This window comes from Corvus cornix, chromosome 1A (assembly GCF_000738735.6).
Source record: "Corvus cornix cornix isolate S_Up_H32 chromosome 1A, ASM73873v5, whole genome shotgun sequence".
NCBI classification, from domain to species: domain Eukaryota; kingdom Metazoa; phylum Chordata; class Aves; order Passeriformes; family Corvidae; genus Corvus; species Corvus cornix.
The window spans coordinates 1650952-1674585 of record NC_047057.1 but is presented as its reverse complement, the minus strand read 5'-3'; the positions used below and the strand labels follow the sequence as shown (position 1 = coordinate 1674585).

The window sequence follows — 23634 nt, the reverse complement described above, 5'->3', positions numbered from 1 at the left end:
TCCAAGATTTTAAGATTTCAGTGCCCATAGCAGGAACTGGGGAGAAGGAAGAAATCAAACACCTACAGAAGGACAGGGATGCAGGTATGCAAAAGGAGAGGTGGAAAAAGCAGAGGAGGTGGTGAAACTCCAGAAATATCCAGACTTACTGCTCTAGTTTGAAGGCAAAAGTTGTCCCCACCATGGACAGTCTGAAAGCCCACACCAGGGACAGCTCTGAAGCCCACACCAGGGACAGCTCTGAAGTCCTTACCCCGTCTGCTGCCACCAGCCTCCCCCAAACCCAAGCCACACAGGCTGCAGATGCCACCACTGATGCTACAGAAGATGTTTAAAGAACACAACACCTCAAACAGTTGGAACAAAGCAGGCAAGACTGACTCCCATCGCTCAAGGCTGTCAGGATGGGAAACCAATAAACATTTGGCAATAACAGAGACCTTCCTTCCCGACACAGCTCTTCCCCTGATTTTACAGCATCATCTGGCCTGAAAAACGTCTGCTTTTCCTCTATGCTGCATTTTGCTGCCAATTCGGAGTCTGGCAAGGCTGGATCTGCCAACTTCTTGGCTCTCTGTTACAAAAGAGAACATTACAGAGAAGGATTTGTGAGTTAGCTGATTTGTAAACACTACAGCAAGTCACCATGTAAACATGGTACCTGGCACCTGATGTTGAACTCCAGGATCCTCCCCTCCCACCAACATTCCAGTTGCTTGGCATGTAAAAAAAAAAATCCCAGCTTCTCTGGGTAGCATAAAAAACCCCAATCCTTAATTAAACAGTGCTCACAAAGCATCTTGATAATTAGGAAAGTCACTGGTAATATTTTGCATGAATAATAAATGAGATCCACAGGTGCACTCGCAGTTGTTCAGGAGGATGAGGTTCAAACACAGCCAATTAGAGAGGGAGAACAGGTAAATAAACAGCAGAAGGCTCCAGATTCGCTGCTCATTTGACATCAATACTTTCACTGCCGTGTAAAAAGTCCCTTCTAAAATTGCTTGGGACAAGGAATGTGGCAGTTTTTACCTGAAGAAATAGAATTAAAGGAGACTGGGTGCTTGCACAAAGCTGGGTTTGGAGATTTTGGGGGGGTTTCTGCCCTTCCACAGAATCCCGGAATGGTTTGGGTGGGAAGGGGCCCTAAGACCATCTCATTCCAACCCTCCCAGGGGCAGGGACACCTCCCACTATCCCAGGTTGCTCCAAGCCCCTCAACCTGTCCTTAGACATCATCAGGGATGTGGAACCCACAACCTCTCTGGGCAACAAGAGCTTGGGGTGCTCCATTCACAAGCATTTTCCACGAGGGAAAGTGGTGGTGGATAAATCACAACATTCCCATCACGTGGGATCCTTTTAGGTGGCTGTGATGGAAAACAGCTCAATCCAAGCCCCGTTCCTGCCACCAGGGCTGGTTGTGTGGAAAAGTCTGTGCTTGAAAGCTTCAGCAACAACATCTGCTGGGAAAGCATGATTGACACAGCAGAGGGAACGCCATCCGCCCCCGAGGAGTGGGAAGGGAGACAGACTGCAGCATCAATCTTGTGCATAAAATAGATTTATTGTTGGTACAGAGAGAGGGATTTTCGTCAGGACTTGATACGAGCGAGGAGCACAACAGAACCATCCATCCCACGTAAATAAAGGCCATGGAGCACCCTAAGCGTTGGATCATGAACATCATTCCAGCAGAAGGCCTGCAGGGAGAGACCTCATCAGGTCAGGTAATTTGGGAAATAAGTTAAAGCACAGTTTACAACTCTACACTGCAAGGAGAACTCAGGCACAGGGACCAGGGGCTGCTCCCGAGGAACGGCCGCGTCCCGGCACTGCAAGGGTTACATCCCCTGCCTGTGACAGGGAGATGTTTCTGAGGAGATTCTACAGTGAAATAGCAGCATTTGAAGGATATTTCCCCTCTCCGAGGTCAGAGAAAGGTTCTTTTCTTTTCCTTCCTTCAATCACCAATAAGTGGGCTTTGATAAGGCGAACAGCGGCCTCGGACGGGCGAGTTCTGATGGAATAAGATCCAGGTCTCGGCTTCTCGAGTGGTCACGCTGATTGAGCCGTGAGGATGCTGCCCTTCAAATGGCTCTTCCACTTCTTCTCTTTATTGGGCTGCCCTGCAAATGGGCTGCCCGATCATTCTTGGGGAGAAAAAAAAAGCTCTTCTGCTGAAATTAGTTGATGGTCTTGTGCTTGATTTGGACAATGCCTTTTATCCTCCTCTCCCAAGCAGTCTCTGCTGCAAAAACGATCAGAGGGGAGGGCAAGAGAGAGGGAGAAACACAGATTTAAGTAACTCCAAGTAATTCCAGACACTCCCTGAAGTTTGCCTACAATTCCTTCCTAAGATCTGCAATTTTTGAAATAAAAATACAGAATCAGAAACATTGCTGATAAACACATCACGCCAGAGACAAGTCACAAAGGCAGAATGAAGCGATCTGAGGACTCAACAAGGCAGTGGTTTGGAGGCCTGAAGAGCCTCAGTAATGATCCAGTTTCATCTCCCTTCATGCTATTGTGACTTTAGTGCTGTGGCTATCAAAGGAAATTAAAACATCTGACCTTACAGTAAGATAAATCCAATTCCCAGCAATTAAACTCTTGAGGAATGATATCCTGAAGTCATCCAACACTGAGTAATTCCCTTACCTGGCTCCTTCCTGGGTTCTGAGTCAGAATCAAAACCCCAACAGCCTGAACATGTTGCACTCATCTTGGGAGTCGTTACAGAACCACAGATCATGGAATGGTCTGGGTTTGAAAGGACCTTAAAAATCATTTCATTCCTTTCACTAGACCATGTTTCCTGTTCCTGGAAGTGTCCAAGGCCAGGCTGGACCAGGCTTGGAGCAGCCTGGAATAGTGGAAGGTGTCCCTGCCCATGGCAGAGGGTGGAATGAGATGAGCTTTAAGGTCTCTTCCAACCCAAACCATTTTTCTTGCCTACAAGATTCATCAAAAGAGTAAGCAGTAATTATGAGTCTCCTTGCAAGAAATGGTAGGAAAGGTTTCAATAATTCTGAGGCTTCATGTCAGGAACAAACCCAAATTTAAACCTTGAAATCTTACAGGTGACCTCCAGACAGCTGATTCAGGTGTCTGAGCAACACTTTGTGGCCCGACAGGGCACATTCTCCTGGAAGTCTGGAATGCATTGTCACAGTCACAGAAATCAGGGAAAATTAAATGTAAAGGGAATTAAAACCATGTCAGGTTTGGCTTCAACCAAATTCCCATATTATTCCTAAAAATAACCCCGCAAACTGTGCTATTCCACCCAGTTCCTGCAAGGGTTAAGAGCTGCACTTAGATTGGATTTTAGGAAAAATGTCTTTCCCTAAGGGATTGTCCAGCCTGGCACAGCAGAATCCCCATCCCTGGAGGGATTTAAAGCCGTGTGGATGTGGCACTTGGGGACATGGGCCAGTGGTGGCCCTGGCAGTGCTGAGAATGGTTGGACTCGATGATCTTGGAGGTCTTTTCCAACCTTAACAACAACCTTCCGTGATTTTAAGATTCTCCAAGGTGTTCACACGAGCAGGTGGTGCCTGTCCTTGTGCCCACAAAATCCTCCAGAGTACACAGAGGAGAAGAAGAGGCTGATGGAATAAAAGGAGTCTGTTTTATGCTCCTTGGGTGTGTTTGCAAATAAAAATCTGGGAAAGTTTCATCCGTAACCAAAACCTCCAATCTCAGATCCACGGCAACCCCATGGAGATTTCTGTAAAGCTCAGGAAGGCTCCTCTACCTGGAAAACTCCTTTTTGCAGAGGAATTAAAGACTCACTCCAAGCCATCTCTGGGCTGAATATTAACTTTATGTCAATTTAACACTGCACAAGTTAAGGGAGGAAATTCCTAAGGGATCCAAGAAAAAACGGGCTAATTTTGTTTAGTGTCCTAAGGAAAGAAATTGCAGATATTTGTTTATCATGTGCGTATTTCTGCCCACAAAATTTCACCTTCAGGCAAATGGGCACGTTCCAGGCCTTGCTTTGGTTTTACCTTCATTTTGGAGGGGTTTTTTTAGTGTTTTTTCTTGTCATTTTAAATTAATGCATTCAAAATATTTCCCTTGTGTTTTTACGTAACACCATGGAGGGAGCCTGCTCCGTAACAAACTTCCTTCAATGAGGGCAGTGGTAAATGATGAGGCCTTTTTGTTGCACTTCAGTTCAGTGTTTCCAGATACACAAACTCCACAGATTCTTCTCTTAGACTAGAAATTCGTTTTAAGTAAAAATACTGGAAGACGAGGCTAAAATCCTGGTTTAATTCTATTTGGGATGCATAATTAAGGACCACTTGATCCAAGCAATTAAAACAGTGGTTACAAGGCTGAAGGATAACATTTTGTGGCCAGGCTGTCACGCACCAGCAGCTGCTGGTATTGTTATTTTAAGTACTGTTAAACCTCACCTGCCTGCAGAGAGCAGGATCCTTCCGGAATTCTGTGGTTTAACAGGAAATTATTGCACAGATTCATTAAACCATGGACTAGTTATGTTTTTATGTCAGAATTAGAACTTCTTGTAGCCCAGGGCAGAGAGAAAAATTGAAAAAAAAAAAAAACCCCAAAATGTATATTTTAACAGCTATTGTCCATATCTGTGGCTGGAAAACCAGGATAAAGGATTAAAAAGCCATGGATGGTCTGGCTGGAGTTACTGCAGCAGTGGCAGCACAAATAAATGCCACACACAATCCCAGTATCTTCCCCTTAATGGCTCCATTAGGTTAAGTTTTCCTCTCCATTACTGGTATTATCATTATAATAAAATGCAAACATTAATAACGGAGTTTAATTTATCTCCCCAGCTTCTTGTGACTTTGGGAAGAGATTTCAAGGGAAGATACAACAATGTGTCAAACCCCTCTGAATTAACAACTCTCTGGGCTTTTCTAAGGAGGGGAGAAAAGGACAGATAGAGACATGAGATTACAGACAGGATGAGAAATAAGGAGCACACAGAAGAGAGGGGGAGATAATTATAAGCAAGATAGGAAAGAAAGAGGAGTCAATAAATTCAATTTATGAAAAGCACAGAGTGTGCTCAGCCCAAGCACAAGTGCCCAGACTCACCGCCAGGAAATCGGATTAGTTCACTTATTTGGTTTTCAATATCTTGCTCTATTCCCTCTAGCAAATTTTCTTCTTCCTTTGTTTCTTGTAGCCAGTGTCAGTTAACTTTTTCATTTCTGAATCTGCCATTCATCCCCCTCCTCTGGCTCCCAACCAGGCGCACAGAGAAGGTAATTTTGAAGTTATTTTATAGCAGTGTTTAGAAATTATTTCAAAGTAACTGTCTGGACTTGTGGGCAAACAGTGAGTAAAAATAATTATGATTACAGCTGCAGCACGTGGAGGATGGGCTGGTGTTCATTATGAAAAACAATTGCTCCTGCTTGCAAATATTTCCATCATAAAAGGCTTCTCCTTCTCTGTTATCATGAGAGAAACCTCTCTGAATTCTCATCTTGAAGCATGTGTGAAACAGAATAAGAAACATTTAGGGAACACTTTTAACTACTTGACAGGCTTGGGTGAAGATCTTCAACAAAAAAAAAAAGGTGTTTAAAAGGGTTCAAAAACCTAATGCTCATATTTATGCAATTTCCTTTTTCCTGCACCATCTGAACATGAATTAATCCATCCTCATCAGAGTCTTCTGAAGAAATTCCTATCAGATACAAACTCGAGTTAGAGCTTAAACATGTCTAAGTAATTAATCCATTTTTCTCTGGTTACTTTAAAAAATAATACAAAATTATAAATACAGTAAATTACTGTTGCAGGTGCTGCATGGCCATGGGGAACCCACTACAGAACAAACCCAAATAGGTTTACAAGTGACAGGACAAGAGGAAACGGCCTCAAGCTGCACCAGGGGAGGAGGTTTAGGTTGGATCTTGTGGAAAATTTCTTCACTCAAAGGCTTGTCTGGCCAGGGCAGGGGTGGAGTCCCCATTCCTGAGGGGATTTCAAAGCAGTGTGGATGTGGCACTTGGGGACACAGGTCAGTGGTGGCCTTGGCAGTGCTGGGGAACAGTTGGATTGGATGGTCTTAAGGATCTTCTCCAACCTTAATGATTCCGTGATTTTAATATTACTCACTGGACTTTTCCTAAAAAAGGAGATTGGTGCATTCCAAAATGGGCAGGAGGAGAGTTCTTGGAATCACAGAAGGGTTTGGGTTGGAAGGGACCCCATGGGCAGGGACACCTTCCACTATCCCAGGTTGCTCCAAGCCCCATCCAAGCTGGCCTTGGACACTTCCAGGGATGTGACAACAAATATCAATAAAGGATGTATTAAAGGAGGTGATTTTGGAAGCTCTCAGTGACTGAGGAACAACTTCAGCACTGCCACACCAGCACTGTCTCCTCCCATGCTCACCCAGCACCACAAGCAGTGTTAATTCCAGCAGATCTTCGGGAATACCAGCTCCAGGCTGCAGCATTTTACAGCAAAAGGTCACGGAGAAGGATCAGAGCCAAAGTCTCTCGGATTTTCTGCACAGGCAGAGTTAAGCCCAGTGAAGGTGATTACCATGATCAAACACCAGATGTGCTTGCCAGGTCTCCACTATCACACAGAGATGGGTGTCCTCACATGCTCAAATATTAACTCACAGATCTGAGCAGAAATAAAGATCAACAGACTGATTGAAGCACTTTCTACACATCCTGCACGTGGACTGTGAGCACATTTCCAGCTGGTTTGTTTAAGAACACAACTGAGGTCAATATATGAATTTCTTTATTTGAAAGATGCAAGCTGATGAAAAAGAGAAAAGCTGAGAAGTTGTAGCTTCTTTTAATTTAATGATTTCCATATTGCTGTCATTTTCCTTCATGCTGCACTAATAAAGCATGAAGATTTAATCTGCAGTGACACCCACACCCTAAAAACTGGAAGAGAGGAGGCCAATAGCAGTTTTAGACCCTTGGGTAATGCAAGACAGAAGAAATCAAGAATTCCGAGTGGTGACCAATCTAGTTGGAGACATCCATGAATTCCTCATATTTATGGCAAAGAGTCCCAGGTAATTTAATCCCCTTGTTTTACTGCTAAAACTGCAGGTAACAGGAAACATCTGCCAACAGCAAGAGCTCCTACACTAAACAACAGCTTCCTAGGGGAGGAGATGGAAACCTGAGCATTTAAATCAACTCCAAGTGGTCTCCACGGAGCTCTGGGAATGCACGTACTGGGAAATGCTTAGGCATGGAAGAAGGACTAACTGGATAATCCGATCAGCTTCCTCTCCTCATCATTCCATCATTTTTCAGTGGGAATAAGTCCAGCTCACCTGTTTGGCATGATTGACACAGTGCAGGTACTGGCTGGCCAGGGCAGAGCAGCTCAGGGTCTCCTGGGCGTGTTCCCGGTAGCACTGGAGGATTTTATCCTGCAGCTCCCCACAGATCGGGTGGGACTCGTATCTCCTGTGGGAACAGAGAACAGCTTCAGGGTTTCCTTCTAAAAACATCTCAGGAAAGACAAAAATCTTTTAGTATTTTATTATTATTACGATTGAATCGGTTTGGGTTGGAAGGGGCCATAAAGACAATCCTGTTCCACCCCCTGCCATGGGCAGGGACACCTCCCACGACTCCAGGCTGCTCCAAGCCCCATCCAACCTGGCCTTGAGCACTTCCAGAGGAAGAAATTCTTCCCTGTGAGGGTGGGGAGGCCCTGGCCCAGGCCACCCCTGGATCCCTGGAAGTGGCCAAGGTCAGGCTAGACAGCCTGGGATAGTGGAAGGTGTCCCTGCCCATGGCAGGGAGTGGAACTGGGTGATCTTTAAGGTCCCTCCCAACTCAAACCATTCTGTGATTCCAATTCTCATTTTGCTGATTGGCCAAGGCAGATCTATTTTCCTCCAGCAAGGAAATGAAACACAAAGCACAAACGCTGCTCCTCCAGGGAATTGACTTCTTGACAATCACTGAAGACATCATGCTAAAAAAAGGGACTGTTAAGTCATCTTGATTTTACACTATGTACCTATATAAAACATCTCTCTCTCTCTTCATTCGTTACCCTGCATCTGTAAAATCTAAACCAGAATTTAAATGCAGTCCCAGGTACTTCCACACTTTATGATCTCCAAGTTCAAACTCCTGCAGACTCTTAGGGAGGAGGATTTTCCCTTAATCCCCCCTCTGCTGAGATCAGCACGCGCTTCAGAGGCGTGTCAGGCATCCAAATGTGCAATCACAAGCACCTGCACATGGAGGGAGGATGGCAAGGTCTGGACTGGGACAGGGAACAACAGAAGCACCAGGGATGTTCTCTGTAGACATCTCCCAGCAGTGATGATTTAGGTCCAGCTAAACCAGAGCTTGTTTAAAATGCTCAGCCCCCTTGTGTGAATTGATAAACCAGTACAACAGAGCCTGAAGTAACTAAAAACACCCAGAGTAAACCTCGCTGTGCCTATATTCCAAGTGATTTTAGAGTGACTTATATCCAGGTGAGGAGAAAAGGGAATGCGCTGCTCTACCCTCGCTGCATAAATTCTGTCAGTGTATCTAAAGCCATTTCAAGGGGGGAACTCTCTAACCCATGATAAAGAGCTTTTTGATTGCTTTTTTTCCCAGAGCCACGCCATCAGTGACCAGAATCCAGGTATTATCCCTTCTTCCAGTGCTTCAAAGGATTCCATACATTGCCAACCATACGGGAGCCCTGTGGGACACATCATCTCCCGCCCTACAGTGACTTCTTTTCATACTCTGACTTTTGGGGTGGGATTTTCGAAAACCTGCTCTCAGCCCTGTCCTTCCAGGCACTGCAGGTCAGTGAGAACAAGGCCACTTCCTTCAAATCAACCAAGTCCGTTTTCTTGGATTAATCTCTTGAAGGCAAGCACTGTCTCTGTATTGATCAGCTGTGCTTGCTCCACTCCCCTAATGCTCTGCTGGCACTTTTGGGAAAGCACTAAATGGAATTACTGCCTGGCATTAGAGGGCCACAAACCACAGGCTGCAGGATCTCCTCTTGAGGAAAGGAGATTCCATCGTGCATTATGGGAACCCCTCCGAAGGGTTTCCCATTGATTCCTGTCGGTGATGGATCACAGGACTCTCAGATGGATGGTCAGAAACAACAGCAAGGAAACTCCTCCGAAGGGAAATGAAGTATCTCCCTAACAGAGAACCTCCTGAAGCTGCTATGATTCCATCAATTAATACTTAGATGGGATACTGAGAAGGAACTCCTGGCTGGGAGGGTGGGGAGGGGCTGGAATGGAATTCCCAGAGCAGCTGGGGCTGCCCCTGGATCCCTGGAAGTGCCCAAGGCCAGGCTGGACATTGGGGCTTGGAGCAGCCTGGGACAGTGGGAGGTGTCCCTGCCCATGGCAGGAGTGGCACTGGATGGGCTTTAAGGTCCCTTCCAACCCAAACCCTTCTGTGGTTCTAAGAATAAAAGTAATTTTACAGAAGCATTTAAGGGTCTGTGGGGTTTGACTGGGGGAAAAGCTTGTAGGAAAACGTAAACATTGCAAACCCAGCAATTATGTGGATGCGTCAGGAAAATGTGGAAGTTTTAAATGCCTGAGTGGATAAAGCAACCTGGTCTGGTCCCAGGTGGGGCCAGAAGATCCTTACAGCAGGAGGTCCCTTCCCTGAATTATCCCATGTCCCAAGAGAGAACTGCATTTTTGGACATGTGGTGGGACAAGTGTCACCAGAGAATCCCAGAATGGTTTGGGTTGGAAGGGACCTTAAAGCCCATCCAGTCCAGCCCCTGCCGTGGGCAGGGACACCTCCCACTGTCCCAGGTTGTTCCAAGCCCCATCCAACCTGGCCTTGGACACTTCCAGGGATCCAGGGGCAGCCACAGCTTCTCCAGGAATCCATCCCAGGGCCTCACCACCCTCACAGCCAGGAATTCCTTCCCAATATCCCATCTAAATGTCCCCTCTTTCCACTTAAATCCCTTGCCCCTTGTCCTATCACTATCTGCCCCTGTAAAAAAAACCAAGATTGTGTCCCACATCGTATTTATTTATTTAATTGCTCCAGGATTTCACAACTAAACTGAAGCAAAAACACCAACCCTAGGAGTGCAGCAGGAATGCCAGGGAATGCTGACAGATCTCCATCTCCACTCAGTGTAATTCCAGAACTCCTTTACAGAAACAACACACCCAAAATCTCCAAATGCTTTTCTCAGCAAAAGTCAATACGAGCAGCAGCCACATGGCATGCGAGGAACGAGGTGTTTCTTAATCAAGTTTGCAATTCCTTATCTGCTTTCCCTTCTCCAGCTGCTCCTGAAGCACCTCCCATGCCAGAATAATCTTTCTGTGCTGGAATAAACCTCTGAGGGAGCCATGCACCCACCTTTTCCATCGAGCTGATGCATCACAACCTCATAAAGGTAATAGGATGACAACACAAAAGGAAACGATAGAGTCTTAGAAAGAAATATCCTATGCTAAAGCATGAAAAGAAAATTTAATGAAGGGAACTTTGTACTCATCTGGGTTCTCTCAAAGAGCATAGCTTATTGTACTCCTGGGGGCTCGGCAAGAAGAGCCCCTTCATGGCATTCAAACAAAATGTCTACTAAAGAGGAAATTTGAAATCACCACGGTGAGCTTTGCGAGTTTCGTGCTAAAACTGACACTCTCACTGAAGGAATCTGAATGGCTGATGAGTTTCCAGCTGTGCAGGTATCTGGCATAATCCCCCCCAGATCAGGACTTCAGGCCATTGTCATAAAATATGGGGGGAAAAAAATAGCAACAAAAAAGCAGAGCAAGAGATAAAAATAGTGCCATGAGATGGGCAGGAGTATCCAGGGCTTAATTTAATTCCTCATTAAAGTGCTGACACCTATCAAAGGCAGCTGATTTTATTTGTGTAACCCTTGGCTACTTGTGAAGTACTAAATAAAACAGACCAGACTGATCCTCTGTGCCCGAGCAGCACGGAACAGCCCAACCTGCAGCTCTTTGAGGTCAAATCTTGCTGTGCCTCCTCCGAAGAGCAGCTCAGCACATCCAAACCATAAACTGGGGGTGGTTCCTGGCATGAGGCCATGCTGGGGAAATCCAGGGAAGTCTTAACTCGCAAACAAAACCCTACAAATGAACGTGATCCCACTGAGCCCCAAAGCACCAGCACGGGAGGGTGTTGGAGAGGATGCTCTGACCTGTTTTATTTCGCCCTACTGATGGAGGAGAGGAGCCATGCTGTGACCAGGCCTGGCAGAATGCAAAATAAACAACAAAAAAAGGAGGATGTTTCTTGTCTCAGTGCTGTCATAACACACACAAAGGTAAGGAAGAACAAATTGATGCAAACTGGTGGTGAAACAAAAGGAAACTGAGGCAATCTACACCCTCACGGTGAGCAGCCCAAAAAGTGTGAAACATCCTTATTGTTTTCAAGTGCTTTATGAACAGCCAAGAGGGTTTCCAGAAGGATCTGTGGGAATTTAATCAATCAACATCATCTGTGTCCAGCAGAAATTCCTTCTGAGAAAGAACAAATCATGTTTCATGGAATCAAGGAATGGTTTGGATTGGGAGGGACCTTAAAGCCCATCCAGTGCCAGCCCTGCCACGGGCAGGGACACCTTCCACTGTCCCAGGCTGCTCCAAGCCCGGTCCAGCCTGGCCTTGGACACTGCCAGGGATCCAGGGACAGTCACAGTTCTCTGGGCAGTTTGGAAAGGGGATGAGTGAGGATAGAAGGTGGAGTCACAAACGCTTCAGAGAGAAGTCAGTAGGGAACTGGAAATAGCACAGAAGCAGAAGTGGGACATAGAGGGCTTGGAAAATGAAGATGTGTGATTTTCCTGGGATAACAGATGAGGAAGCCAGTGGCAGGATGAAAGGGGATGATGTGAATTTGGGGTAGGAAAGAATCTGCAGCGCTGCTTTCACCAGACACAGTCAGGGCAAACATCCATTTCTGTCGGCCAGGAGGGAAAAAAAAGGTAAAATAAACATTGGTAGCCTGAGCAGAGATGGATTTGGCTGAGCAGATGGACAGGAAAGGCCATGCTGGAGGTACTTTGCTTATGGAAGCAGCAGGAGAAACGTGAGCCCAGCTCAGGAGACCCTGAGGGAAGGGCAGCTCAAAGCTGAAGTGTGAACGGACACCTCTGAAACAGCAGCGAGGCACTTGTGCTCTCCATCATCACCCAAAAAGGTGCTGGTGAGAGGGTTCTTTTTTTAACACGACCTCACCCAAAAAGAGTCTCTTCCAGCAGCATCACTGCCGAGCAAATCCACAGGACGGGTTTGTAGCACAAAAAATAGTTGTAAAACAGAACCCAGGGAAAAAAAGACAAAAGGGCATATGGTAATGAGGTCCTCATTGCTGCACCATTATTTTTAGGTTTTACATTAATTTACTCTTTATATTAAACTATTTTTAAAGATTGTCTTCGCACATGAAGTAGGTGATGACTTGAAGGCGTGTCACGAAACACGCGAGGCACAAACCGAACGGTTCCGCTCTTCCCCGAATGGTTTGGAAGGAATAACACAGATCTGATTGCTGAATATCCACCAAATGCTGGTCCCTAATCAAGCTGTGCCCACACAGAGCCCTCACAATCACTGTGTGGGAAGTGCTGCCAGCAAAAGATCAAGTACTGCGGAGCCGATTCTTGCTTTTATTTACACTCCAATGCAGAGTGTGACTTCTCCAAAAGGTGTAAAAGAAAGAATTTTCCTTACAAATCTCTGCTGAAATGCAGGAGGAGAACCACGGTGGTTTCTGCTCCGCAATTGAGAATGTAAAATCTACAGAGTAATGCTAAATAAATGATTCATGGAGAGGTTGGAGCTCAACTTACTGCACCTTTTGTGCTACTAATGATCAAGTCCGGTGTTAATCTTCCCCGTGTTATTTTTAGATCCTTTCTCCAAAAATCCCAGCACCCCCAAAATCACAGGCAAATGTTTGCCATCCTCTCATTTATTTCATCTCTCACCCAGCCTTCTCAAAAGCAAATAAAGATCCAACACACATTCTGACCTTTGGAATTTAGGGACAGAGATGAGAAGAGGAGGGAAGACATTCCAGCACATTCACACACACTCACTGCAAGAAGAGAGACATTTAATGATGTCTGGGGAGCACCAGGCCAAGTTCAGTATGTTGGCAAAATCCTGGTTTTACAGGGATGACTGGCAGAAAATCCTACTGACCTCGCTAGAGGGCCGGGTTTTCAACCTGGAGAGTGTTTCCCACCTGGTCAAACACCTGGAATGCTGGCTGGATTTTGGAGCAGCCTCTTGGAAAAGCAAAGTGGAAACAATTTCCTTGTGTTGTAAGAAAGAGAGGGAGGGAAGAGCTTCTCTGAGTTAAACAGAGAGAAATTATGATCTTATATCTGGCAAAGCAAGTAATGAACAGAGTTTCAAGATGCTGGAGAAGGACTGGAGACAAGGCATGGAGGGACAGGACACAGGGAATGGCCTCCCAGTGCCAGAGGGCAGGGCTGGATGGGAGATTGGGAATTGGGAATTCCTGGCTGGGAAGGTGGGGAGGCCCTGGAATGAAATTCCCAGAGCAGCTGGGGCTGCCCCTGGATCTCCCTGGAAGTGTCCAAGGCCAGGCTGGAGCAGCCTGGGATAGTGAAAGGTGTCCCTGCCCATGGCAGGGGTGACACTGGATGGGCTTTAAGGTCCCTTCCAACCCAAACCATTCCATGATTGAGCAATTCCACATTTGCACATCCTTAACGCCTTTCTTGGGCAAGGACTTAGAAGACAAAGACAATAGGATGAGGAAAAATTATCCTGGTTGGGAACCCTGATTTGTTGGATGAACTGGTTGCCAAGGTAATTCTTCAGGCCCTCAGGACACTACATGAGGACCAGATCTCTTCAGCCCAGAGAGGACAACTACAAGAGCTGGATCTCAAATATCAATGAGCTACAGGATGAAATTATCAATGGATTACAGGAGACAGGCAGCCAGAGATGTTTTCTAGCAGTGGCTTTACAATGCAAAAATAATCCAAACCTTTCCCAAAAAACAGCGAATGAAAAGCTGGGACTCACTGTCAGGGGATACTGGGGTCATCAAAAGCACGTTTGGGTTCAAAAATAATTACCCAGGAAGGTGTGAGATGCCCATCAAGCAAGATTTGGCTCAGGAAAGCCCCACACCACCACTTGTTTGAAGGCAAAATGGCGTAACTGCTATTTCCCTCATTTTTGGCACACTCCCTAAAAACCCACTCCCAGCTGTTGCCCAACAAGCTCAGGGGACTCTGATCCGACCTGCTGTGGCTGCCTATACTCCAAATATCTCGAGGAGCAAGCTATCAAATGAAAACAGGATTCCCATCAACCCTGAAAGACAAAATGAGTCTGAATACTTTTATTTAAATGGCTATGAACCGACTTGCACTCTCCCAAACCACAATTTGTTTATAAAATTCCCCTCCCCTCCAGAAAACGAAGAAAAACCCCCTTAAAATAAAAAGCACACCACCATTAACACACAAATGCACCTCTCCCACAGCTGGCTCCTGCAGCTGCAAAGGGAGCAGCGTGTGGGAATCACCCAAATTTAGGATGCAGGTTTCTTTTCAGCTTAAGGGAGAGTTTTTAGTGAATAGCAGGATACTAAAATAAACAATCACGTGGATGGCAAGGATACAAATTCCTTCTAACAGGGGCATGGATGCTGCTACAGAGTAGGAAAGATAATATAGGAACTGCAGGCTTTAATTAGAAGGAACTCGAGGAGGACCAGTTTTATCTCTGTGGAATATTGTGTAGTACCTAAATGTTATATATAGAAATAAATAAAAAAATACTTCTTGGGCTTGCACACATCAAACCCAACGCCTAATTTTGACAAGTTCACACACAAAGAATGATCCCAGATGTAGCCAAGCCTGTCCAACCACTATTGAGGACAAAATCCACACTCTTCGCAGCTCCAGGGTCCGATCAGCTCAGTGGGGATGGAGCCAACCCCTCCAATTCCACAATTCCGTGATCAGCAAACCAACATTTGCCTTCCAAACCTCATCATGTAAACCCAGATCACCAATTATTTTTAGAGCTTGCATGTGGAATCACTTGAGCTCAGCTTTACTCCATCCAAAAAAAAAAAAAAAAACATTTAATGAAGATTGGCAAGACTCCACTTGGCTGCTCAGGAGAACACAAGTCAAGGATCATCACTGCAAACAACACCATGTGCTAGAATTCCTTACTATTTACTCCTAATAAGGAATTTGGAGGAGGTTTATGAAGGTTTAGGGAAGCAAAGGAATCAAGGCTCTCCTCAGCTCCAGATCCAGCTCATGGAAAGGCAGATCCAGCCTCTGGGAGACTGAATTGATGCTTTGCTGATATTTCTATGATAGAAGTAGCTGATGCCAGTTCAGGACTACTTGGATATATTAACTATCAGTACACGATACACTAAACCTCACTATTTCTGATTTTTAAAGGAAGAAATAATTCTGCAACAGTTTGAAACCTGCTTCTATATAAAGGTGGCAAAAAATACAGTTTCATCCACTTAAATGATCCATTTTAATGGTATCCCTGTCCCTACATTGAATTTCCCACAGTAACTTTCCATCACTGTGTGTGTAAAGCACACAGACACACATACACACAAAAACTACAGACAGACCCAAATGAGCAGCACCAACCAAATCCAGGACAGCAAAGCACATTCTGGATTTATTACTGCCACTTACTTCCCAAGAGCTACGACTCACTGCAGGCTTTGTAAAGGCCTAACATCACACCATCATCCCCAAATCGTGGTGATAAAACCTTCACTGAGCCTCACACTAAAAAAAAAACCCCAAACCAACCAGTTTTGCCTTTATAAAGGTGCTAAATAATATGTTCTAACAAGCAGACACTTCTCTCCTCTCCAGCAAAGGTCAACTACAGCACTCAACACAAAGCACCACAAGACACTAACTCGTGGCACATTATTATCCAAATATTACTCTCCAGAGCAATATATATTTAACTATTCTCTTCAGCTATAAAAGGCCCCAAAACCCTGTTAACTGACCACAAAAATAAAAGATATTATGGGCAGAAGCAGCGTCGAGAAAAAGCAATCACCAGTTAAACACTTCAAGCCTCGCCGCTCCCGTGGGTGACGATTACTTGAGGGAACTGAAGGTTGTAATCTTAAGAGACAGCAGAACAAATGCCAATTTTCCATTTGGGCATGAAGTTATTTAAGAAAACAGGCTTGGATTCACTCTGCTAAGCCACAAAGGCCACGTGTGATTCCACAAGTCTTGGACTGGGATGAGGCCCAGCCACTCTTTTCATAAAATAGAATCGGCTGGGCTGCAACGACAATAAAATGTCATCAACTCCAACAAAGAGCAATAACCCCACTGAGAACACGCTGATGGTGAGGGGTTACTGGACCTTGCTCTAAATTATCTCAGCCTTAATGTGCTTGTGCAGTGTGTTACAGAAACATTCAAACAGAATGCCCTCAGCAGCCTTTCTAGCATCCAGGGAGGGAAAACGCTCCTCACTGGGGCCAGGTCACGAACTGGAGCTGGAGGGATGAGCTGTGAACGACAACATTCACAGTTTTTCACTGTCCTCATTAGTTTAAAATTATTTTTCAAGTTGTAATCTTTCACTGCCTGTTGGTGGGTGTTTCCCTCAGGCTGTTGTAAGACACAACAATGAGGATACTCCAGGGCTGGAGACCCTGGGAGAGCTGGGGGTGCTCACCTGGAGAAGAGAAGGCTCCAGGGAGAGCTGAGAGCCCCTTGCAGGGCCTGAAGGGGCTCCGGGAGAGCTGCAGAGGGACTGGGGACAGGGCCTGGAGGGACAGGAGCCAGGGAATGGCTTCCCAGTGCCAGAGGGCAGGGCTGGATGGGAGATTGGGAATTGGGAATTGCTGGCTGGGAGGGTGGGCAGGGGCTGGGCTAGAATTCCCAGAGCAGCTGTGGCTGCCCCTGGATCCCTGGAAGTGCCCAGGGCCAGGCTGGACATTGGGGCTTGGAGCAACCTGGGATAGTGGAAGGTGTCCCTGCCCATGGCAGGGCTGGAATTGGATGGTCTGGAATGTCTCCTCCAACCCAAACCATTCCCAGACTCTGTGAGGGCACCAGGGGAGCAGTCTGAAGCAGAAGGCAGAGGGTACTGATGGAAACCTCAGTGCCAGCTCACAAAGACCTTCCAAAGGTCTCTCCTCACCCCCTCTGTGTGCTGGCAGCACTAATCAGACTCTGGCTTACTTAACAGAACTTCACTCTGCTCCAAGAAAGTCGTTCTTCTGTTTTATAACCTTAGCACAGATGATTTTCAAGCTCCTATTTCTTTGTGCGAAGGTCTTCAGGTAGTTTGGGAGAGGGATGCTTTTAAGTTAAAGCAGCTCAAGTTTGACAAACTTTAGATTAACCACTCACATTTTCCCCAGTTAGGTCGCGGCCCTTGATTTCAGCTGGTTCTCACTCAAGTTTTCTGCTAATTGCTGCTGTCTGAAGAATTCAACTTGCTGCTGCTGAGGCTCATATTGTTACAAAGGATGGTGCCAGGCTGAGAGAAGGAAAATAGTTCTTGCCATCTACAGATGAAAATGGTGATCTTTGCCATCATGCTGAGGTTTTTGGGTTTGTTTTTAAGGGCTTAAATATAACAGTCTGAAATAACCCTCACAGGAGAACAGTCATAATTTAGGGGAAAATGCGCCAGGGATGGAAATTGTAAGAGAAACAGCTTTTTTTCCCCACAGACCTTTCCTCCTCCTCCTCCTCCTCCTGGCTGGGAGAGCTGGGAATTCAGCTCTGGAAAGAAGGCTCCAGGGAGAGCTCCAAGCCCCTTGCAGGGCCTAAAGGGGCTCCAGGAGAGCTGCAGAGGGACTGGGGCCAAGGGCTGGAGGGACAGGAGCCAGGGACAAGGGATTGAGGGGATGGGACACTTGTGCAAGCAGGTATAATTTCAGTGACCTCTTTCATTCCATACAAACAAAAAAGGCCTCTCTGGGGGGTCCTGCCAGTAGAAAGCAGCAGGATTTTCTCATGTTCATCCCACTCCGTGGGAAAGGTGAGTCCACTTTAAAGCTGAGGTGGGAACAAGTGCAAACCCCCACCCCCCCAAAAGGTACAGGGAGCTCAGAGAGACAATAATGAACATAATTAGTCAGTTATTGTTTGCTCTCCTTACAACCCTACTTTATAATGCTCCTGCCAGCAGAGCTGGTTTATGGCATGTCTTTTTCATGCAGCAACCTTTCCATAAATCAAAGCCTCAAAGCAATACCAGGCAGTTTCTCCTGCAGCCTGTTTGAAAATAAAAGTTAACACCGAGCCCTGGCTGTTATCAATCTTCATAAATGTGCCCATGATACAGCAAATCTGTTCCATACTACCCCAGCTCTGATCCTAATGCATGCACAGGAGCAACCCAGTGGCTTAATGGAGCTCCTAAATGGCTTGGAAGTGGGAGCCACGTTAAGTGGCAAGGGAACTTTGAAAGGACTAACTGCTTTTCTCATTTCTTTCGATATAGGATAAAATTATTCCCCTTCTAGCTTGAAAAATGTGTACTGTGCTACGACAGGAATTTTCACATACACAAATAGAGACCCCAGGAAAATGGGGGTCGTGTTCCAGGGACTGCAGTGAGAAGGGGAAATTATCAGTATTTGAGCTGTTCCTTTTAGCAGGGGTCTGTGGGACTGAGGGCTTTTATATTCAAGCACTGAACTGAAAATTTGAGAGAATTAATAAACTTATTGCAGTGGCACACACCCCCTCTGAAGGAGGGGAAGGGAGAGCTGATCTGTATTAATTTGTATTTTCCAGGGCCTAAAGGGGCTCCAGGAGAGCTGCAGAGGGACTGGGGCCAAGGCATGGAGGGACAGGAGCCAGGGAATGGCTTCCCAGTGCCAGAGGGCAGGGCTGGGTGGGAGATTGGGAATTGGGAATTGCTGGCTGGGAGGGTGGGCAGGGGCTGGAATGGAATTCCCAGAGCAGCTGGGGCTGCCCCTGGATCCCTGGCAGTGTCCAAATCAAGGCTGGACATTGGGGCTTGGAGCAGCCTGGCACAGTGGGAGTGTCCCTGCCCATGGCAGGAGTGGCACTGGATGGGCTTTAAGGTCCCTTCCAACCCAAACCAGTCTGGGACTCTCTGAAAACAATTTATTTCCAGTGCAGATCCAGAGCAAGAGGTGGAATTTGATCTTCCCACATCTGCAGCAGAAGGATCCAAGGTGCAGCAATGACTTTTTCTGCCTGAATATCACATTTCCCAGGTATTGAGCAATCAAAAGAATTCCTGCCCCTTGCAGGGTCATGCTCAGAAACCAGAGAGGAGCAACGATCTCCACATTTAATTTAGAGCTAAATTAACTTTACCTTGAATTACTTCATTTCAAAAGCCCCCACATCCCTTTTTTGGACTGTCCACAAGAATATCTGCATTCCTCTACCTTGAGAACCAGAAGTATTTAGTAGAGAAAAACTGGTGAATTGCCTAAATTTGACACTGAATTTACCAATAAACCACTTGTTTTTAAGATCTACATTGACCCCACTGATGAGATCTTTTTATTGAGAGGATTTTAACAATTTTTTGGCCAAACTTTTGCGCCTGGTCAAGGCAAAGGGAAAATACAGGATGAAAGAAAAGGGCCTGGATTCCCTCAGCCCCTCCCAGAGCAGGATTTCACTGACAGCAAAGAGGTTGTGTCCATTCCACACTGATCTACAAAGCCTGTCCAGCAAAACCTTTCCATTCTGATCTTTCTCTGCTTCCAGTAATTCCCATGGCACAGCATTTGTTTGGAATTATATCCCTCTTAACCCTCCCTTGGAAGAGGAGTCCATCCTTATAAAGTTTACAGCCACACTCCAGTGGTCTCCTCTAACGTACTCAAAATAATTTTATTTTATTTAGTTTCTTTTGCTCAGTTCCTTTCCTCAGGCTTAAAAAACTTGGCTCGAAATATTTCAGGGTATTCTTTATTTAATATCCCAGGCAGGTGGATGGGAAAACACAGTGAGACAAAGTGTGTATTTATAATTATTTAGGTTTTAAACACTGAAAAATTTTCCAATTTTAGTTACAGGTCTCCTGCATCTACAGAACCATTAACACTGAACTGCTCCATAAACAGCCCCGAGGAAAAAATTCTCCTAAATCTCTCCTACTGAGCAGTTTTCTGTCTTTTTATCCTTTTTTAGGGATAGAAGGATGTGCTTTTTGTGCTTCCATGGAACATAAAACTCAGGTCACATCCATCCAAGCCAAAAATGCCAAAGCAAACCACAAACAGCTCAGAAATCCCCTCTAAAAACCAGCAGGAAGAGTTCTGGCTTGCTTCAGAATGAAGCTCATGTTCAGGAAAACTGGAAAATGCATTCACCAAATACCATAAAAAGCTTTAAAAAATTGGGTTTAGGTGATTTCATGACAGATATATTCATTTTTCTCCCACAGATCTCAGTTTTATGCTTTAAAAAGCCACTGAAAGAAACAAGCAGCACGCTCAGAAAATAATTAGCATTTTGCAGCGAGGAATACTGAGAAAAACAGGCCAAAATTTGAAGAAAATACAGGCAGAATATCAGGAAAAAAAAATCCTGTAAAGGACAAAGATTAAATAACAGCAGAGCATTTGAAGGGAAATAAATGAAACTTGAATTTTCTGCCAGGGAGATGGGATTTTGTTGGATCTGAGTCCTTCCAAGCCCCCTGGATAACCTTTAGCTCCACACATGGCACAGTAACACCAGCAAATGTCTACAATTAATTGACTCACAGTCATTTTTTGAGATGCCCATTAGGAAACCTTGGGGAAAGCTTGGGAAAAACCGGAATTTTCAAGCTAAAATAAGAAAGGATTTTTTTTGGTCAAGGTTTGGTATCTTCTGGGAAATACTTCCAAAATGGCCCTATTCATAAATGGCAACTCATGTCTATAATTCAGTTGTCAAAATGACCAATTTTCCTTGATCAAAGGAGTAAATTGATGAAATGTGGGAGTTTCAGGGTAGAAAGAGGAAGTAAAGCTCATGAGAACAGGATTGATGCTGTTCCCCTGTTCAAAGCTGTATGAAAATGTACATTTTGGTGAACTCCTGGAGAACACAACTGCTTAAGAAATGAAATTATGGTGAGAAAAACCCACTTAAGCTGGAAATGCTACAGCCAGGATCAACAAAGAAAGGCAAAACTTCACTGCTTGAGGCTACTGAAGATGGAAACCAGAAGTTTGGTGACTTAAAACCTCTTGCTGTAAGTGAGACCCAAACCAATTCACTAAAAAAAAATACACATTTTGTATGAAGAAGTAAAAAATGGCAGTAATTAACCCCTTAATTCCAGATTGAACTACTGTCCCTTGGACCTTGGCCATGTCCCCACCCTTAAGGGATCCCACTGGTGTCCCACTGTACAGGAGCTTTCTGGTTTTAATTCCACTGCAGAGATGGATTAATTAAAGGTAAATTTACATGAGGCAGGTGATTTGCTGGCATTTTAAACCACAAAAAAGCCCAAACCCCAGGCACACCTGCAAAGGCTTCCCCAAAATCCACATGCTGTTCCTTCTCCAGATGTTTCCAGCTGCTGCTCTGCACTGCCAGGACCTCCAGTGTGAGGATCAGCCTTAAATAAATGCAGTTTGGTTCTGGTGTCAGCAGCATTTCTGCTCTTTGGATGCTCTGAGGATGAGGATTTATTTTAAAAATGTAAAGGCAACAGCACCTGGTGCTGGGTGGGTGTCAGAAGATAAAAAAGTTGTTGGAAATTCCAGACCTGATGGGACACCTGAAACCCTGACTTCTACCCAAGGTCCAAATCTGGTTGGGATTCACCTCAGTTTAGACTGCCCTGAGCAAAAAGAAAAATAAACCCCAATATTGGAAGATAAATTGCAATTACCAGTGTAGCTCTGCCATTAGAACCTACCTGTTCTCCTAAATTCTTACCTATTTCCCAGAGGAAAAAAAAATATAAATATTTTTATGCCATTCAGGATTTTTATACCACTTTACCTGTTAGTAACAGGGTAAGGCAGGTACACTACACCTGCCAGGTGTCACCATCCTCAAGTCCAGGAATCATTTTTATTCCCAGCAGTTAAAATTTCCCTTTTGAACTCATCTCATGTGAACCAGGAGGTATCAAGATGGTTTAACACTTCCCTGGAAGTGTCCAAGGCCCAGCTGGATGGGGCTTGGAGCAATCTGGGATAGTGGAAGGTGTCCCCACTGGATGTCCTTTAAGGTCCCTTCCAACCCAAACCATTCTGTGATTCTACGATTTGACCACTTTAAGAAACCTAAATACTCATTTTACAAACCTTATTTTACAGCACTTTGCAACAAAACCCAGGATTTGAGATTATTTCCCCACATATTTACTGCCTGCTTTGACTTTAGATTGGGATTTCCCTCAGGTGCAGTCCAAGCAGAATGGCTGTGGTGTATTTTCTTCCCTGATTTTCCAACACTACTGGAAAGGAGATGAAAAAAAGAAGAAAACCGTATGTCATGTGGTAACATATAGAGATAATTGGTAATTCATTCTTCACCCTGTGCCCAGGAACAGGTGAATTCTCCTTAAAAAAATCCCACCACCAGCTCTGGGAAACATCCTCCTTCCCCTAAGGGAGGTTTGCTGCTGTGGGCTCCCACATGAGATTTGTAGGATTTGATCCTACGGATGGCTTGGCCTCATTAAAAACATCCTTAGAAAAGGTATTTGTAAATCTCAGCCACGAAAGATTAGGAAATACAGAACAAATTAATAATAAAAAGGAGCTGCTCTGGGGTTTAACCTCACAGCTTTAACGCTGTAATTGGGAAATCAGCGACTCGTGTTTGGAGGAAATCCCAACAAAGGATAAGGCATTAAAACAAGAGGCTTTATTCCTTGTTTGCAATAAACCTTGGGAGGGAGCAGGCAGCCAGATGTCCCCTGGCAGAGCCTGGAAAGCCAAACTCACTGGGAGGAGCCACTCATTCCTTGGGAGCAGCTCCCAAACCCGCAGCTGGCAGCAGGGACTGTCCCTAACGAGGGCATCCAGCAATTTTCCCAGGTCTGGGCTGATTCCCAGCCCACCAAAGGAGAATCCCATCGATTTTACTGGGGGCCACCAAGGTGAGAGTGCAGAGTTTCACTCGCTTCTTTCACAGGGAAGCCTTGAAACGACTTCGTGTTTCTCTGTAAGCAAACAGAGAAGAGCAGCAGTGCTGGAACACATTTCCCTTTCCAACACATCCACCCTGAACAGGAAAAGGATCTTCTGAACAGGAAAAGGACCTGCAGATCATAAAATCACACAATGGTTCAGCTTGGAAAAGACCCTGAAGATCATCAAGATCTTCCAGTTCCAACTCCACCACCACAGGCAAATTTTCCCACTTAGTTATCATCCCACTCTATCCTGCAGTTATCCCCCCACAACAATATCCTACAATAATTATCCTGCTCCACCTGTCCCCCCTCCCAGAAAATCTTTTATTTTCCGTATTAATCCCTATAAAATTAAAAAAATTCCTACTCCTGACTTGGTGCTTTACAAACATTAATTTTAAGATTGCTTTCTCTATTCCAGACAGTAAAGGATCTCACTGTGTGAAAAACTGGGGATAGCCCGAGGGGAGATTTAATGA

General features: G+C 45.2%; 1 protein-coding gene across 3 annotated transcripts in view; it reads right to left on the bottom strand.

The window, feature by feature from the left end:
• Positions 1-1549: 1549 nt before the first annotated feature.
• The window catches only part of CHCHD3 (coiled-coil-helix-coiled-coil-helix domain containing 3), a 126128-nt gene continuing 104043 nt past the window's right edge, over positions 1550-23634 (bottom strand). For all 3 annotated transcript variants that reach the window (XM_039571252.1, XM_039571254.1, XM_039571253.1), the window contains 2 exons: positions 7331-7466; positions 1550-2254 (listed from right to left, as the gene is read on the bottom strand). In XM_039571252.1, the coding sequence (XP_039427186.1) occupies positions 2228-2254; positions 7331-7466 (163 nt within the window). In that variant the 3' untranslated portion in view covers positions 1550-2227. The remainder of the gene's footprint in view (positions 2255-7330; positions 7467-23634) is intronic.